This window comes from Microcaecilia unicolor, chromosome 12, assembly GCF_901765095.1.
Source record: "Microcaecilia unicolor chromosome 12, aMicUni1.1, whole genome shotgun sequence".
In the NCBI taxonomy this organism is placed as follows: Eukaryota; Metazoa; Chordata; class Amphibia; order Gymnophiona; family Siphonopidae; genus Microcaecilia; species Microcaecilia unicolor.
The window spans coordinates 56,248,870-56,266,402 of record NC_044042.1 but is presented as its reverse complement, the minus strand read 5'-3'; the positions used below and the strand labels follow the sequence as shown (position 1 = coordinate 56,266,402).

Below are 17,533 nucleotides of genomic sequence, written 5' to 3'. Positions count from 1 at the left end.
ACAGTGTGAATTTGAGCAATGGGAACTCTTGATCAAGGTCAGTCCATGAACAGTAAACAGGGTTTGTGGTTTTGTAGCTCTCTACGTCTGGTATGCTGTGATATTTATAAAAACTCTTGTGTTTTAGCCACATTGCATAATAGAATGGAATTTGTGGTCCCTTGAAACATTGTTTTGATAGTGTTCTAAGTTGGATTATGCAGTGCTGTTTTTCATGTTCTATAGTTTCATACTTTATATTATGGATTTTGCTTACACTAGCTGTGATAGGTCTTTATTGTCCCCAAAAGAAATCTGTAGCAAGAAGGACAATTACAGTGCCCCTCCTGTTTTGCAGCAGTCTTATAATAGATTGAGTCAAAAATAGATGAGGATTGAGCTCGGGTACTGAAGCAGGCTTCTCTAACGTTTTTCTATTGGGGGCCACATTTTATATGTTGTAACTTTTGGAGGACCAAAACCTACACTGTCATATTTTGCTATATGTTTTCATCAAATAGTGGCAAAAAATTGTGCTTTGTCCCCCTTCCCAGCCTTCACCCAGTCTTTCTCTCTCTCTGGTACCGCCCCCCCTCCCCAAGCCTTTACCCAGTCTCTCTCATGTACCCCCCCACCCCCCTCCCAGGCTTCACCCAGTCTCTTTACCCTCACCTGGCTTCAGTTGTAGAAGAAAGTGAGATTCCTCCTTCCCCACTGCAGCACAGTTCCCTGCAGTTTGGGGTTGTGTGGTGCTGCAAGTTCAGGTTAGTCTTGTGAGACTTGAAACCACAAGACCAACCTGAACTTCCGGCTCCATGTGGGTCAGGCCCACAGAGTACTGAGTTGTGTTGAGGAAGCAGGAATCTCGCTATAAACATCACAAGAATTGCCAAACTTACGAGGGCCAGAAAAAAAGCACTTGGTGAGCTGGACTCTGGCCCACAGGTCTTAGGTTGGACAAGCCTGCACTAGAGTATTGGTAACTATGGGGCCAAAAAGAAACAGAGCAAAGTAAGTGGTCTGGCGTTAGAAAAACCTCAAACGATTAGGTTAGAGTTTCTAAGCCACTCTTACTTTCTCCTGATCCCACGTGTAAGACTTTTTCAGATCAACTAAACAGTAGCTTTTTTTTTTTCTTCTAAATCCAGCCTCATCGCATCTTGCAGGCTCTGAAGCGTTATGTCAGAGCAGAAAACAAAGACCGTCTCCACACTATCCGCCATTACCAGCACGTTGTCGTTGTAGACCCAGAGAAGGCAGCACAAATGAAATCCCAGGTATACTGTGTTTTTCAAGATTGCACCAGAAAATCTGAATAAAATGTTCTATTTAAATCTACAAGCCTCTTTCAAATGAGTGGCTCCAGGCAGACACCAGTACATTCAACAATACAATAATATAACCAGCAGACATAATAACCATATGCTAAAGAATAAAATACAATCAAATAGATAACAGCATAATAGATAAGTCTTTAGCAGCTTTGTGTTGTATTACATTACTGGCTAAATTGCTTCTGTAAATGAATTTCCCAAAGCAGACTCTTGTTTTGCATCTGTTAGGTCTAAGAAATTTGTTGCAAGTACAAAATCATTTTTATAGCAAGTGCAAAGATTTTTTTTATTTTATGGGTACATGTATCTTGGCACGTTTACTGTTTGCAATTAGGGTAGGTCATGGCTATTTTTGTGTGTTGGTTTTTACAAGAGATTTTCAAAGCTGAGCCAAAACCTGGGTATGGTTGGACTGTCATATACACCTGCTTTGGGAACTTGAGTCTTAGAGAAGTTTCAGCACAAACGTGTTATGTGACTATTTTTCTGAAGGTCGTGTAATAAAATAGCATCTAGATTCACAATCCACATAACCATTTGTAGAAGTACAATACGTTCATTTTGAACACACATCTCTTCTCTGACTTTGAAATCTGCAGTGACATCGGTGTGGAAAGTACATTAAATTTCCATAGTTTTGACTTCCACATATTGAATTTCAGAATCAGTTTGCCGCTTAGGCGAGTTGATAAATGTAAAAATGAAATGGCTTTATTCTCTGCTTTTGAATGTCACACCAACACTGGTTTGTTTATAGAAAAGTGCTTTTATTCACTTTTATAGTGTTTGGTAGTTTTCTTCTGTGCTTGCTGGTCTGTTAAACATGTCCAGTGCAGTCTAGTCCACACCATAGAAATTCATCACCACTTTCTGAGCTGTGCTCTCCCTACCTCACAGCACCAAGATACACCAACCGTGGCTAAACATGCAGGAGTTCTTTTCTGAGCACATGTGTAATCATTCATGCCCCTCTTCTCTCGATATGAGCCTTTTGTATGTGAGAATTTATGGGGAGCCAGGATTCACTTTCTACAGCACACATTGCACAACATAGTTTCTCTTCTGAGCTGCTTCCTTTAATTCCTGCCGGCGCCTGGTAGGATTTTTCAGTTTCTCTAGATCGTTTGTTTATTTTAGGCCTCTCTGTGCCCTCACTGCCATCTTTATGAGGTATGTTTTTCTACACAACATTCTTGTGAATGTAGGTGTGCCTTGGCTCAAAGGTGGGAAAGACTTGTTTGGCGACTGCGTTTTCATTGGTATCCTGTGTCATAGAACTCCCTCTAGAGGCCTGACACAGAACTGCTTAAATATATTAATCAGTGTTTCCCTCCAGAATGTGGGACTTCAGTTTAATCTTTTCCCAGATGGCATGTCTGATTCCTATGCCCCTCCCCCTTTTGACTGAATATCTCCGTACTGCTCCAATGCTCCCAGGAATTAGAGCAGCAGTAGCAGGTTTTTCTTTCAAATCCTTCCCTCGCCCTGGAGCTTAAACATAACACGTTTTGATATTAAACATCTGACAGTACCAAGTCCTAAGGCTCTCCCTGGGATTTAAGTTTTTGCTGGTTACTTAGTCATTGTCGTGCAGCTGCTGCTTTGTATAGTTCAGGTAGTACCAGAGTTATCAGTTTTCAGAAGTTACAGTTGCAGTGATACTGAGTTAGCAAAAGATGGCTGTCAGAGGTTAATAGACTTTCCAGTAATGTAACTGGAATATGTTAAATTGTTGTAGCACCTAGAGGGTAAAAGAGATTCGGTGCAATATCACTTGTGAATTTAGATATTTCTTTCATAGGACACTACGCTATGTATAAAAGATCTGTTTTCTGTCTATTTGATGTTTAGATGCTGTCTCTAACAGTGAGTCCCAAAGTGGTGTATGACATAAAATCTACAACGTAAACACACAAACCCTTTTACATTCCCTAACCTAAAATCTCCCTTCATCAAAGTATAGCAAGATCCAAATAAAATACCAAAAAATTCCTATCTGCAGTCCCAGTCTTCCATGTTGCTTTCAAAGGTTAGTTTGCTCCTTTGGAAGTAATCTGCTGCCCTCCAATGAGCCAGCAGAAAAGGGGCCCAGAAGATGACATTGGGGGAGTGGAGCCAAATTGGCTTTGCTTCCCAGCTGGAACTGGCCTAGAAGGCAAGGGACGCAGCAGAGTTTCAGAAATTATGTACTGAGAAGTGGGATTTAGTCTTGTAGAGTCTTGGTATAGTAAACTGTCTTTTCGGTATATGCAGCTTATAAATTGCTTGCTGCTTGAAGTAATTTTATACAGGGTACCTCACCTCTGGGATGACTTGGAGTTTTCAGATTTATTGGTTGCAGACCACTCGTCTTCTGATAGACTTAGTAGTCTGAATCATGAAGAGGAGTTTTTCAAATCTTTATTTAAAAACATAATAGTTTGAACAAAATGTTGACTGGGCACACCTGCAAAATCTCTCTAAACTGAATACTTGTGTCCATATGGCATCTGTGTTCACATAGTGATGTAGGTTCCTTCATGGACTTGTTAATTCCTCTCATCTATTCACAGCAAGGCCACCTTGTCAGACCAGTCTCCCGCTTTTGGGACCACAGTTGAGGCACTAATCTCCCATTCCACAGTTTAGTTTGGTTCCTTTCCTGAAACTGTTTTGTCATGCAGGTGGTGACACATCTCCGTGTGATTGAAGAACGTATGAACCAGAGCCTTTCTCTGCTATACAAAGTCCCCTATGTGGCCGAGGAGATTCAGAATGAAATTGGTCAGTATCTATCTGAAATCAGTGATGTCTTTTTGCAATAGATTGTGTGTCCAACATTAGTTGCTGCTGGTTATCAGGTGGCTTGCTTATGTACTGACGAGAATAGTTGAAATGGGTGGCAGCCACTTCCAAATGGAAGGTAAAAAGCAGAACATATTATTTTTATATGGCTTGCTAAAACATAGGCCCATTTTAGGGTTTATTGCCTTGGTATAAATTGTCTGATACTGAAGCTGGTGTTAAACTAATAGGTAAAAAAAAAATTGGGGCTGTAAGAGTTGAATCAGTCTAGTTTCTCACCATGAGCAAATAACATTTTTCTGTGCTTGTCTTTGCAATGTTCTAGCATAATAAAATTCAACCTTCATTTCATTCTGCCTTTTTTTAATGACACGCATGTATCTGAGGAGTCTGCACATCCCTTGCATAGCAGTACTTTATAGAGCTGTGAAAGCTGTCTTGCTCATGTCCCCTTTATTTCCTATATAGATGAGTTGCTTCAGGAGCAGCATACAGACATGGACCAGTTCACATCCTCTATTTCCGAGTCTCAATTAGATGTCAAGGTGAGCTCAGAGGAAAGTGAGGAGATCCCCCTCACAGACGGCAGTTCTTTCAGTCCATTCCAAGTGAAGTCTTTCTCTGCTCTCCAGGAGCCAGAAGGTATGTATGATTTGACTATGAAGACACATTATCTGTAGAATTTAATGTTTTTCAAGGCTTGGAGCCCAAGACAGTCATTTAATCAATTCCTCTTATTCCCTTGATTGTATTGGTATGCAGAGACAGCAGTGTATTAAATAGTTAAATGTTTGCGCATTAAACACAGTATCTCCAAAATTTGCCAAACTGGCTGTGAAGTGTTAAAAGAATGTTGAAGACGAGACACACCGATCAAAGGAGGCAGGGCCGTGCCTAGGGTCTGTGGCGCCCCGCTGCAGACTATCAGTTGCCCCCCCCCCCCCCCCCTTGTGGCACAAGATGCAAAAGAAATAGGAGCTGAAAGATGGAGTGCATCTTTGTGGGATTGCTCAACAAATAGATCACATAATTTTTTATGATTTTTAACCATGAAAATGATCGCTCACCACTTGCCACACTGAAAGGAATTGTCAGCAATATTCTTAGAAACAAATTGCTATACATTGCAAAATAAGATAGCAGATGTAAATTTTCAAAGTGGACATATTCCAAACGCTAAAATGAAAATAAAATGATTTTTTTCTACCTTTGTTGTCTGGTGACTTTCTTTTTCCGATCATGCTGGCCCAGTATCTGATTCTGCTGCTATCTGTCCTCTTAACTCCGTTTCCAGGGCTTCCTTTCCATTTATTTCTTTAGTTTCCTCCTTTCTTCTTCATTTCTTGCTCTATATCCATTTCCAGCAATTTCTCCTCTCTCCCTGGGTACTGCCGCCTCCCATCCATGTCCATCCTTGTCCCTCTCTGCCCTTCCCTCTTCCATCCATAGCCAGCAATCCTCCTCTCTCCCCTCCCCTCCATTTCCAGCAATTTGTCCTCTCCCTGGGGCCTGCCCTCCCATCCATGTCCATCCTTGTCCCTCTCTGCCCTTCCCTCCTCCATCCATAGTCAGCAATCCTCCTCTCTCCCCTCCCCTCCATTTCCAGCAATTTGTCCTCTCCCTGGGCCCTGCCCTCCCATCCATGCCTCTCTGCCCTTCCCTTACCTCAGCTCCGCGCCCTGGGGCCTTTAAATCTTTTACCTCCGGTCGCAGCAGTGTCGGTGAAAGCGCTGCCGATGTCTCCCTTCCCTTCGTGCTCGGTTCCCTCAGTATCCCGCCTTCTTCTGACGTCAGAAGAAGGCGGGACACTGAGGGAACCAACGAGCGCAAAGGGAAGGGAGACATCGGCAGCGCTTTCACTGACTCTGCTGCGACCGGAGGTAAAAGATTTAAAGGCCTCGGCAGCGCGGAGCGAAGGTAAGGGGCGAAAGTAAGCACCGCGGCGGCGCCCTCCAGAGGTCGGCGCCCCCCTGCGGTGCTTACCCTGCTTACTGTATCGGCACGGCCCTGAAAGGAGGCAGTCACAAGTGTTGGCAAAAGTCATTAGATTTCCTTTGTCAGCTTAGTGTATTTACCTTTACTCCTTAAGGTGATCTTAGCATTTCTGAACAGTGAGAGCTGAGTCCTCCAAAGAGCCTGATTCGTTAAGACTTTTTTTCTCATTCTGTTTTTCTTCAACACTTATTCGTATTACTTTGTCCAAAAATGGGACTTTTTGTTTGTGTTTATGCAAGCTGGGAACCATTTAATTGAAAGTGCTACAAAAAAAATGACTGGAGGCACAAGGCTAAAAACTGAAGCTTGCTTTACTTAAACCTCCTTTTCTCTATTTTCTGTTTGGGTTTTTTTGTTGTTGTTTTTTTTTTTCTTTTCCCTCCTGCTAGACATGCAGTCGGATTTACACCTTCCAGTGAGAAAAGGTTGGTTCTTTATATTGCTGCATCTGTGAGCATCCTATCATATCCACCCTCATGTGTACCTCTTTTCTGTAGCTTCATGTGTCTCATTTGTTCATTTGTGTTTTCACTTAAATTTAAGTCCCCAGAAGTTCCCAAAAGACTTGAGTTACTGTGGTTGCTTGATTATCTCTGTTTCATGGTTAGTCAAGATTTGAGGTTTTTGTGGTGGTTGAGCTAAAGATAAGCCAGTTTTGCTGGACTGAAAGGTTTCTTGTTCTCTGCCATGACCCTGTTGCCAGGAAGTTGTTTAATGAATCGAATCTTCTAGATTTCTCTAATATACTGCTACTTAGTTTTGCTCAATTATGGGATTTTGTTTATAATTTCCTTCTGTATGGAAGCTTGAGTTCCCCTAAAACTTTGGAAACTTGTTGCCACAGGAAAACAATAACAAATAGCAAAGGAGAAAAACAATAAAAACAGTAACAAGTTTGTGCAGGTCAGCTGCATGGAGTCTCAGGTTATGATACCTTTTCTAAGGACTAATGTGACTGTTTCGGGAGCTTTTGAGACTTCACAGGGTCCTTTCTTCAGTTACAAGTTGTTAATGCCCAAAGAATGGTCAACTGTCAAGCACAAACGTGAGGCATGGACTTCAGTGTTCTGACTGATATTTATGGAGTCAGTGAAGAGGGCACTAATTTCACGTGTTAGATCATTGATGTATCACCTTTTTGTGGTACAACCAAAGCAGTTTGCGTATTACATACAGGTTGTGGAGGGTCACAAGTAGCAGAAGTGTTATCTTTGTTTTAGTAGTGTTTCACATTTCTATAATTAGTGGCTATGTCAAAGGGGATTCTGAATAACATAGCAAACAGCTGGCTGCAGGTCAGGAGACAGGTATCTTAGATCTGTGAGTTTGGGACAGCAGAGTTAAGCTAAGGTTTGGGTAGAAAGGCCCAAGAGTGTGTGTGTTGGAAATGGAGTAAGGATGAATGATGCAGAATATAAGGGCTTGGTTCACAAAAATGTTGAAATCTGTTTTGTTTTAATTGAGAAACCAGAAGTGTTATAATAATAATAATGTATAGCACAAGATTGTAATGGTGGAAAGTTTAGAGATTTGGGAGGTGGTCCTGCAGAATAGTGAAGTGCATTAGCAGGTCTCTGCAAGAAGTTTGTGCAACCTATGTTCAGTGTGTTACTCCAGCCATATTAATCCCTTGCTCACTGACCTTGTACAGTGGAAGTCTGGGGAATGTTGCATCAAATTATCTCTGAGTTCAGTGGACCTAATTCTGCATTATAAAGGGCATTGCTCCGTTAGGTCTACTTCATTTCAGCAGATGTCTCTTCTGAAGGCTGTAAAAATCAGTGACTTTCACAGCAAGTGTGCTTTGTTAGAGATGTTTAGGGAAGCAATAAAATGATGGAACTCTTGTCAGCATCTAGAATTTGAATGAGATTCAGTGCCACAGAATAAATCATTCTTTAAACCACAACTTATGCCAGTATAATTCTGTAGCTGCAAGTGGGTCTGGTCTGTTGACCTGTGTGAGTGCTGCTGTTATCTGACTGGTTAGAGCCAAGTAAGAGCAGGAGAATGGCAGACTGAAAGTTGATGAGTGAGTATTTTAGTAGTTCAGCTAGGGAGCTAACCAGTTGTGGAGCCAGAGAGCTCATGTTCAGTTCAAATTGCCATGTGAAAGAACTTGCTTCAGAAATCTGGAATGCTGCCATGTAGTGGAACCCTCCCATTCTTCATATCATAGCTCTCACCGGCCATGTATTTCCTTTGGTCTCTGTGTGACTCATTCATGCTGAAATGTGACAAACTTGTAAAAGCAGTAGCAGCTGCCTCTGGAGAGATCTGCATTACAGAGTGAACCAGGCAACTGTAGCATACTCCGATACATGGTCTTGTCTCATTTCACATATTTTTAAACATGAATAAATGTTTACAGACCAGATTGCATGCTTCTTCTATATCGCTGTATTTTATTCACTGGTAGTCCTCCTTCACTACACCAGGAATGACCATATGAGAGCCATTACAAATTTGAGCTATTGGAGTTTTTTGAGACTGACTATCTGGAATTTGTTTTGTCATCCTAGACGTGCTGGAAATTTGTATGTGCAAGGATTTAACGCAGCAGTCAGATTTATTTTGATCGTAGTCTTAACTGAAGGATGAAATTAGCTTAGTTGCCCAGTCAATTAAAATTTCACTTTTGGTTAAGAGATAACAAGTTTATAGCTGAGGATTTAGAAATAAGACTATATGTAGCAGCCTGGTGCCCTTGTCAAACTACAGGGTGAAAGAACCACTGCTAACTAAGGGGGGGAGGATAGGAGGAAAGAGAAGAAGAAAAAGCAAACCCCCTGATCTTGATTGAATAACAGTAAAAAAAAATAATAAAATTCTGCAAAATAAGTAACAATAAAACATAATGAGTTTTTCCATATATATTTCCATTTCTGCATTTAGTATGCTGCGTTATTCAGTGTGCAATTACTGACTTACTAGATCTTATCCAACTCATATTTGAAAGAAAATTGTTCAGATTGGAAAGGCGGTGGTAACTGGAATGAAAGCTTTGTGCATTATGGAAAGTACTTGCTATTTGGTTTATTGGAAGAGTTAACGTGAAGTGAGATTAAATTGTGCCTGGGCCTTGGATGGGAGGGAAGTTCTTTGGAGGGAAGAGAGATTCTTCCAGTTTCAAGTAAGTGTGCTGGATGTGTCCTTTCCAGCTGCTAGCCTAAGCCTATTTTATGTAGCTAATGAGGAGTTCACAGCAGAGCCATGTCAAGAGTTTTATACAGCAATTACATTCCATAAAGGACTTGATTTATTAATGTTTCCCCATAGATGCAGAGGACCAAACATGGTAAGCCATGTATTAGAACCATATGCTAAGCTGCAGTGCACAACACTCTGTACATGCACTGAAAAATCTTTTATTCCCAATGCAGTAAATAATGTCATGTAAATTAGTGTGTCAAAAATGTAAGCATACAGTATATATAGGACTGTGGTGATCTGCCATGTTTTGCTGGATTAGCTGAATCTCCTTTTTTTTTTTTTTGTCAGTGTATGAGTGGGGATTGGCTTACAAACCTTGTATTCTGCCCTTAGTGATGCATCCTGAGGCACTGCCATGGTGTCAGTCATTGCCATTTTCTAAGATGACAGTGATAAGAGGAGCATGACTCTGGACACCTTCCTGGCACAGGAAGTCCAGCAGCATGAAGACTCACTGGTCTGGTGTCCTGGCTGAACAGCCTTAATGCAGGAGTGCCTACCAGGCCCATCTAGACCATTGAGTTCTCCAAGTTGGAAGTGCTGTAGTTCACTGCAGATAACCTTTCTGCTCCCATATTACTTCAGCCCTACCCTAACAGAGAAGTAAAAAGCCATTCTAGAATATCTTTATTTCTCTCTCTCTTCCTTTCACCAGAGCAATTCCTGATTGGGTGGATTTGTATGCCAGAATGCTACCTTTTAGCACGACAGTGGCTTTTTCTATGCTAAAACCTTGAGTGCATCGGGAGTAAGGTTAATGCGAGAAAATCAACAGTAAACTTGCATGCCAAAGAATAGCATGGATTATGACATCAGCCACATAGTTGGAGCAAAGCTTTGGGAAATCATCCTAAATGAGCAACTATTTAGTTAATACCATCCAGGTATTCCTTTTATTTGGAGAGAACCCACAGGTATTGAAAGCTTGAAGCGAATTACAGGGGCATTGTGTTCAGTACGGCTAGCTATAAGTCAAAAGTGGTTTAACACCCAGTCTCCTCCTGTCTACATCATATAATCCCTATGTTCCTGGAACAAATAGGATATACTGTAAATTTGCTACTTCAGATTCAGTGTAAGCTAGAAACCAGTTACAGGAAACTCAGGTTCTGATTATTATGTCTCGTTTCATTAAAGAACCCATGCTTTCAAGTGTTTTTATGTGCCTGCAGTTATTTCTGCTGTGAGATGGGGCCTAATCTACTCCTAATCTTATTAATGTTTATATTTTTTGCATCCTTGGAAATCCCAGTTTGATTATATTTTTATATTTTAATAGAATAGTACCAAATTGTGCAGTGGCTACCATTTATGGCTTCAACAACGTTAGGGAAAATCTGGCACAAGTGAAGAGGCTACTTTTTTTTTTTTCTTTTTAAAAAAAAAAAGGAAGCTTGGCCTTCAGTTGTGTAGCCTAACTGTAAACTGTGCTTTGCTTTGTGTTATACACGCAGGTTCTGGCATTGCCAAGCTGGATGGGCTGATAGGTGCTGAAGAGAAAGTGATTAACAGCAAGAGCAAGGCAAATCAGAAAGCGGTAAGCAACTTATTCTGTGAGGAATGTTTTTTGGTTTGTGGCAATTCTTTTCCTTTTTTCCCCCCCTCTGTAGGCTGAATGAAATGATATGGTATGATTCTAGTTCTGTACTCTCAAAATGCAGACTCTTAATTATCTGAATTAGCATCTTCAGCATATGGGAGCTAAACGCTAAAATGATTAAAGTAGTTGTATGCTTTCTTTTCAGTGTGCTGAATGATTCAGACTTGTAAGCCCTTGCAAGTGTGGTTTTTGTTTTGGAGGTTTTGTATGTGTGTGTGTTTTCTTAATTGAAAGAGCTATTGTGGATTTAGGCTGACTGGTTCAGTAATGGTTTCTGCACTTTTAACTGATGAGGCAGTTGAGAAGGGCCTAGTCCTTTACTTTCCTAGTCTGCCTGTTCTTGACTCTTCCTCTTTATGCTTTGTGGTTAGTTTCTTTGTGTAAAATGCCTTCATGACTGTTTTCAGGTAATTGATGAAACCCTTGATGTGAAGGAAATGATTTTCAATGCAGAGAGAGTCAGTGGACTGGTGGAAGAGCCGGTATGTATGTAGCCGTCCAAAAAGGACATTGGTGGTTTTGGCCTTTGCTTGGATTTCTCATGTGTTTGTTGCTCTGTGTTGTGATCTTATAAGAGCATGTAGCACTGAGTGGTAAAATGGAGGTAGTAGCGTGCTCCAGTACTTTTTTATTTGGGGGGATTTATATATATATATATATTTTATTTTATTTTTTGTAAGTGAGGCCAATAACTGTTTTTGGGTGTCTTTTGGTTTGTTTTTGTTTTTTTTATAAAGTGTCTTGTGGAAAAGTAGCCCAAAATATGGACAGCATTCGGTATTGATTGGGTAGTTAAATTTTACCCTGTATCCAGTAAAATTTGACCTTAAGCAACCTAGGAGTGTTTGATGTGCATCGTGTGTGTTGGGTATATGTTGCTGTCAACTGGAGGAGGATATAAATCTAAAGGGTAATAGAATATTTTAGTGCCAAGTGTTTGGGGGAAAAAGTTGCTTCATCAAATGGATTATATAAAAAGGAGTATTGCTTTTCTTTGGAATTCTGTTTGCCTGCTTAGAGTTCAGTTCACACTCAGGTAAGGAAAAATGTTTACATGTTGTGCGATGAAAATGTCTTTTTGAAACTGCTATACAGAATCTCAGAATATGTTCCATACTAATATTTTGGCAGATCAGAAGTCTTGTGGTTTGGTGGCAAGTGTACCATGTCATTTTTTGGTGGTGTTGCAACTCTTGACAGGCTGAAGCTTGCTCAGACTTTGTATATTGGGGATGATATTGGAGACCTTGCAGCTCAGTTGCCCATTTGATTTCTTTTGCAATATCATTAGAATATTCTTCATTCCACATTAGCAACCCCCTACTTCCCTTTAGAGAAAATGTGAAGGATTGCATTCTGAGTTCTGGGGGCTGACTTGACACACGTTGTAGTTCATAGTTCAAGGGATAGGAATAAAAGACAGTGAAATTTCAGTAAACCAACACTTTAAAAGAATCATGATAACAATAAGAGTGTCCAAGTTTCCTCATGCCCTTTTTATTGACAGTTAAGGTGAGGGACGTAGAATCCAGTCTGGGTTGAGACCATGTTTGATCAATGGACACTTGATGTGCTGATGTCACAAATTGCAATACTCTTTGGTATGTTCAGCTTCTTGGAGGAGGGTGTTTTTAATTACCCCTCTCATCATTCTTTCCTACCTTGAAAAAGCTGATGCATGGGAAATGGGGGTTGGTGGAGTGGGGGGGGGAGGATAGAGGCTGTTTAGCAGTTTTTTTTATCTTTATATTGCTGCATGTTTCTCAAGCATAGAATGATTCACACTCACCTATGCATTCTAGTCTGGCATAGACGCTTTAAAAGGGAGTAGCCTTGTTATCTGGGGTAACAAAAAATTGACAGAGGCAGGAGGGCCCTTTACTAACCAATTTATTGAGGCATGAGCTTTCAAGGACCAGAGGCCACTTGCTTAATCTATAGGTGCCACCTGCCTCTCTTAAGTCTGGCATAGAGTAGTTATTGAGCTGGCTAATAAGGTTTTTTTGCAGTAGCATATTGAGTTTACCTGTGCAGTGGAACAGCCATTAAATATTTAATCTCTCTCTTTTTTTATTTTCTTATTTTTCCAACGTTCAGGAATCGGAAAGAGCAATGCGCGATGAGTTCAGCTTCAGCAGCAGTGCCTTGATTGGGCTGCTAGTGATTGCAGTTGCTATAGCCACTGTGATTGTCATCAGCTTAGTGTTACTGCGGAGGAGACAATATGGAACAATCAGTCATGGAATTGTGGAGGTGAGTTTGGCTTTGGGCTCAGCTATAGGGAAGGGATTGTCACTTTTATCTTATCCTTGTGTCCTTCTGTCTGTCCTTCCCTTATCCTTATTGATCCTGTCTGTTTGTCCTGATTTAGATTGTAAGCTCTTTTGAGCAGGGACTGTCTTTCTTCATGTTCAATTGTAAAGCGCTGTGTACGACTGGTAGCGCTATAGAAGTGATTTATAGTAGTAGTAGGATTTGTGCACCAGGAGTAGAGGTCAACCAAACTGGGAATGACATGAATGGGAGCAACTGGAGATTGCTCCTGCCACTGCCAAAATGGCGGCTGCTACCTCCCATGGCAGTCTCTCAAGGCTGCTGCGGGAATTTGTTGCTGCAATTTTTACTATGCAACGGGCGGGACCAGGAGCGACGCAGGATCGCTCCTGCTCCGAAGCCACCAGGTCTTGGGGATAAGTAGGCCTGGCTGGTTGGTAGGTGAAGGGTGGGGGAAGGCAAAGTTGGTGGGCAGCCCAGAAGATTTTTTTTTTGGGGGGGGGGGGGGGTTGGGCAGGGAGCAGGGCTACAATTTTGGCTCTAGATTCGGTTTCAGTCCCCCTCTAACCAGGATCCTCAGATTTGTGAGGAGAGGCAGTGTAGATACCTATTTAACAAACTTTATACATTGCACAGTAGTGAACCTGCAGGTGGCAAGGGATTAATTCTGCAAGGAAGAAATCATTTACTTATTGTCAGCTTAGTTTATTTTTTTGTGTGAAGTCTTGGATGGCTTAGGATAAATATTTAAATAAATTGGTGTAGATGACATTAGGAGTTTAGTGAAGATTAGGAAAGGAAGGCACAATAATTTAGTGAATCTTGTTTAGAAGTAGCACAAACCAAAAATATTTTGCAAACTCCCTAAACGTTCATAACTGAGACAAGTGTGTACTCTTACAGAAGAGTGCTGTTTTTTTTTTTTTTTTTAATCCTTTATAACTTCAGCGAGCAGTTTAATTGTTGCATTGGTAAATTCCATTTTTAAAATAACTATTCGCTTAGAGCAGTGCTCACCAGTCTTTCTGCAAAAGTGACCTCAATTTGTTCCGCTACACAAGAGCACTACCCCCTGTAGTGCATGACAGTGGTATCCTGTGGCATGCCCATCTAGGTTGCAACCCAACATGCAGGTTCTGTGACCCACAGATTGGGAAAGCTCTGGCTTAGAGGAACATATTTAGCTATGTTAGTAAAGTATTTTTTACACCTACATTTTATTGTGGTGTTTGTTCAAACTGTTCTTACTCTTCCTTTTTCTTGTAAATTTGGATAAGTGTTCTGGAGTTGTTTTCCTTATAACTAAACAGTATCTAACGTAACTAATATCTGTGAGTTTCTGAGCAGTACTTGCCCGAGAAGAATGGTGCACAATTTTTCAAGTGCCGAAGAACAGCGGTTGAGGTTAGCTCTAGGATGGGTAACATCAAGGCATGCTAGAGGGGTTAGGAACTTGAATAAAATGATAGGGCTCTGCAAACCCCAGGTTGTTGTGATGCCCAGAAATATTGCTGTGGCCCTCGGGATTTTTCTGCCTTGATGTCACCACAACAGCTGTTTGTCAGCGTCAGGTTAGCTGCATTTTAGCAGGACATGATGTGGTGCCAGTTGGAAGGGAAAAGCTGTTCTCTTTCTAGAGTGAGAATGGTAAGACATCCTTACTAAATCAAGCCTTAAAGGAGTTGCAGATGCACACCTTAGCAGGGACCCAGCCCCCTCTGCTTTTCAGTGTCGGAGGGGCTGATACAGAAGGCTGCAGTAAGCCTAACCATGCCCCTAAGAGTTGTGTACACACACATTAATAGACAAGCAGTGCAGAGAGGGGTTGAACATGGGCGTTAACTCACAAGGAAAACATGACCGCACATTGCATCAAAGTGTATGGTAATGAGGCAGCACGAGAGGATTTAATGCCAGTTTTTAAAGATTTAACTACCAGTTTTGTGGTCTTCAGCAATCAGAAAGAAGTGCTTGCAAGTTTAAAAGACTTGCATTCTTACATCCAAGAAAGTTTTGCGAGACTGAGATCAGTCTCGCAAGACTTCTTTGTACAGGTGCCGATAGGGGCCGACACTTTCCTTTTTGTTCCAATATGCACACAAGAAGCCACACTTATGGGAAACCTTTGTGTGCATGTGTCTGGCTGCCCCTCCCCAAATTAACATGCAAGTTCTATGTGCATAATATTTGCATATACTTTCTGTATTGCATGGTATTGTAGTTGTGGTAGAAGCTGTGCAAGTCTGTTGCTTTCTGCATTGGCCTCAGAGACCTCCTTTCCGTTTCATTGAGTAGTGAAGGGGCATGAGAGCTGTCAGCCACTGGCTGCTAGATTCAAAGAAAATCTGTCAAGGCCTGTCATTTTTATGGGATGTTTAAGTAATTGTATTAATTTAGTTTTACTTGTGGTCTGAAATTTAAACTTGAAATTTTTTTTTTTTTTTTAATTAGTGTTGATTTTTTAAAGTTGGATGGTAATTTAAACAATTTCATTCAAATTTTGTGGAAGTACTTGGTCATTGTTATAAGCTTGATAACTTTGTGGTTTATACAAGCTCCACCTCATGGTGCTAGATTTCCCTCGGCCATCTGAGCTCTATTATCCAGTGTGCATTGGTTTCGCCAGCTTTCGTTTTATGATTTTTTTTTTTTTTTTTTTCATTTAGGTTGATCCAATGCTGACTCCGGAGGAGCGCCATCTTAACAAGATGCAGAACCACGGCTATGAGAACCCCACATACAAGTACCTGGAACAAATGCAGATCTAACAACTGTGATGAAGGCAGCACTACCAACCCAGGGGGAAGAGGAGGGCCAAAAGAAAAGGAGAGGATCCATAGGATTGGATCGACTACTGACCAACTGTTGCTTTCAAGAGGGCTTCATCTTAAATTCAGAACTCTTGAATCAATAATTAAGACTATAATTACTACTGTAGATTTACTGCGTTATTTTCTTTTTAAATGAGTGAATAAAATATGGTTATATAAATCTTCAATGATGAATATATTTCAAATTTGATGGAGGTGTAGTTTTTTTTTATTAAATTAATCTGAAAGTATGGTTGTGTTGTATTTGTGGTCTCATCCACCTATATATATATATATATAGATATATATCTATAGATGTATAGATATATATTATAAGATTTTTATTTCTGATTGCTTGTATATGAAAGTCATTTGTACTAACTGTCTTGTAAAAATGAGAAATGTGTCTCTTCAAATGGGTTTTGGCTTTTATATACTATGAAATGCAGAGAAAAACTGAGCAGTATTCCTTTTTTAAATATGAATTGGTTGATTTTTGTAAATACAAAAAACACCTGTTACAATTGCTATATTTTGTTCTGGCAGCCCCTCCCCCCAGACTTTATCAAACCGAGCTGTCCCACCCAAGCCTGTGGCAGCATGGGTCTTAATTGAAGGCTACCCAAGTTTTGACCTAGCCTGACCTTTCTGTATTTAGCCATTATAAGTGACAAGTGTCCTTGCATGTTCCAGTAGATGTCACTGCTGGCCCTTCCAGGTCTGAGAACAAAACTTGAGTGTCTCTCAGTGTGGTGCAGCTAAGCCATTGGGGCCCAAGCAATATGGTACCATTTAAACTCTATTCAATAAATAACACATGCTGTTAGTTTTACCTTAAGTGTGGATGATTCGAGTCGAGAGTGGTGGGCTTTGATATTTGTGATTAGTGGTCTTGAAATAACTGTTCACATGTTTTGATCTCTGAAAGCCCTTTGGGGAAACAATGTTTGAAAAAGGATTACTGCTCACTTCACAGAAACAAGGAGGGCAATGAGGTTCGTTCCATTAACAATCATGTCTATGTAATGCTTGTATAGGTGGTGGTAATGGTCACAGCTATTTTATTTTTTAAATCTGGAGGTTCTGGTAACCTGTGGTTTTTTTTTTTTCTTCTATTTTTCTGTGAGTGGTTATTTTTTTCTTCCCCATTTCTCTCCCACTATGCACAGATTTGATTATTAACCTGCAAGCTCCTTTGTGTAGTCTGTGGGGAATGTAAAAAGTTTAAACACATCAATAAACACTTTAACTTCCATTAAGTCTGTTTTTTCTTTTTTTTGGGGGGGGGGGGGGGGGATCTTTGCTTTGACTTTTTTTTTTTCAGTCTTTTTAAAGATATAGCCTCTCTGTATTTTCTTTGATAAGGTTGTACTGAATCATTTCTGACTAGCCATTCATTTATTTATCTGCTGTTGCTTTTCTCATCAAGCCTAAATGATACTACACTGATTTTTCCATGTAAGAAATCTTCTACCACAAGCAGATCTCTAGGTTGGTCAAATCTTTAAACATTGATGGCTCTGGGCTCCCTTTACAAAGCAGTG

General features: G+C 40.6%; 1 protein-coding gene across 4 annotated transcripts in view; it reads left to right on the top strand.

Annotated features, from left to right (window-relative positions):
- APLP2 (amyloid beta precursor like protein 2) overlaps positions 1-17,244 on the top strand; it is a 133,580-nt gene extending 116,336 nt beyond the window's left edge. For 2 of the 4 annotated variants that reach the window (XM_030221606.1, XM_030221604.1), the window contains 7 exons: positions 1,128-1,256; positions 3,977-4,076; positions 4,566-4,739; positions 10,760-10,842; positions 11,313-11,387; positions 13,003-13,158; positions 15,846-17,244. In XM_030221606.1, coding sequence (XP_030077466.1) covers positions 1,128-1,256; positions 3,977-4,076; positions 4,566-4,739; positions 10,760-10,842; positions 11,313-11,387; positions 13,003-13,158; positions 15,846-15,947 — 819 coding nt within the window. In that variant the 3' untranslated portion in view covers positions 15,948-17,244. The remainder of the gene's footprint in view (positions 1-1,127; positions 1,257-3,976; positions 4,077-4,565; positions 4,740-10,759; positions 10,843-11,312; positions 11,388-13,002; positions 13,159-15,845) is intronic. The other 2 variants (XM_030221607.1, XM_030221605.1) reach the window with 1 other exon arrangement.
- The last annotated feature ends 289 nt before the right edge of the window (positions 17,245-17,533 follow it).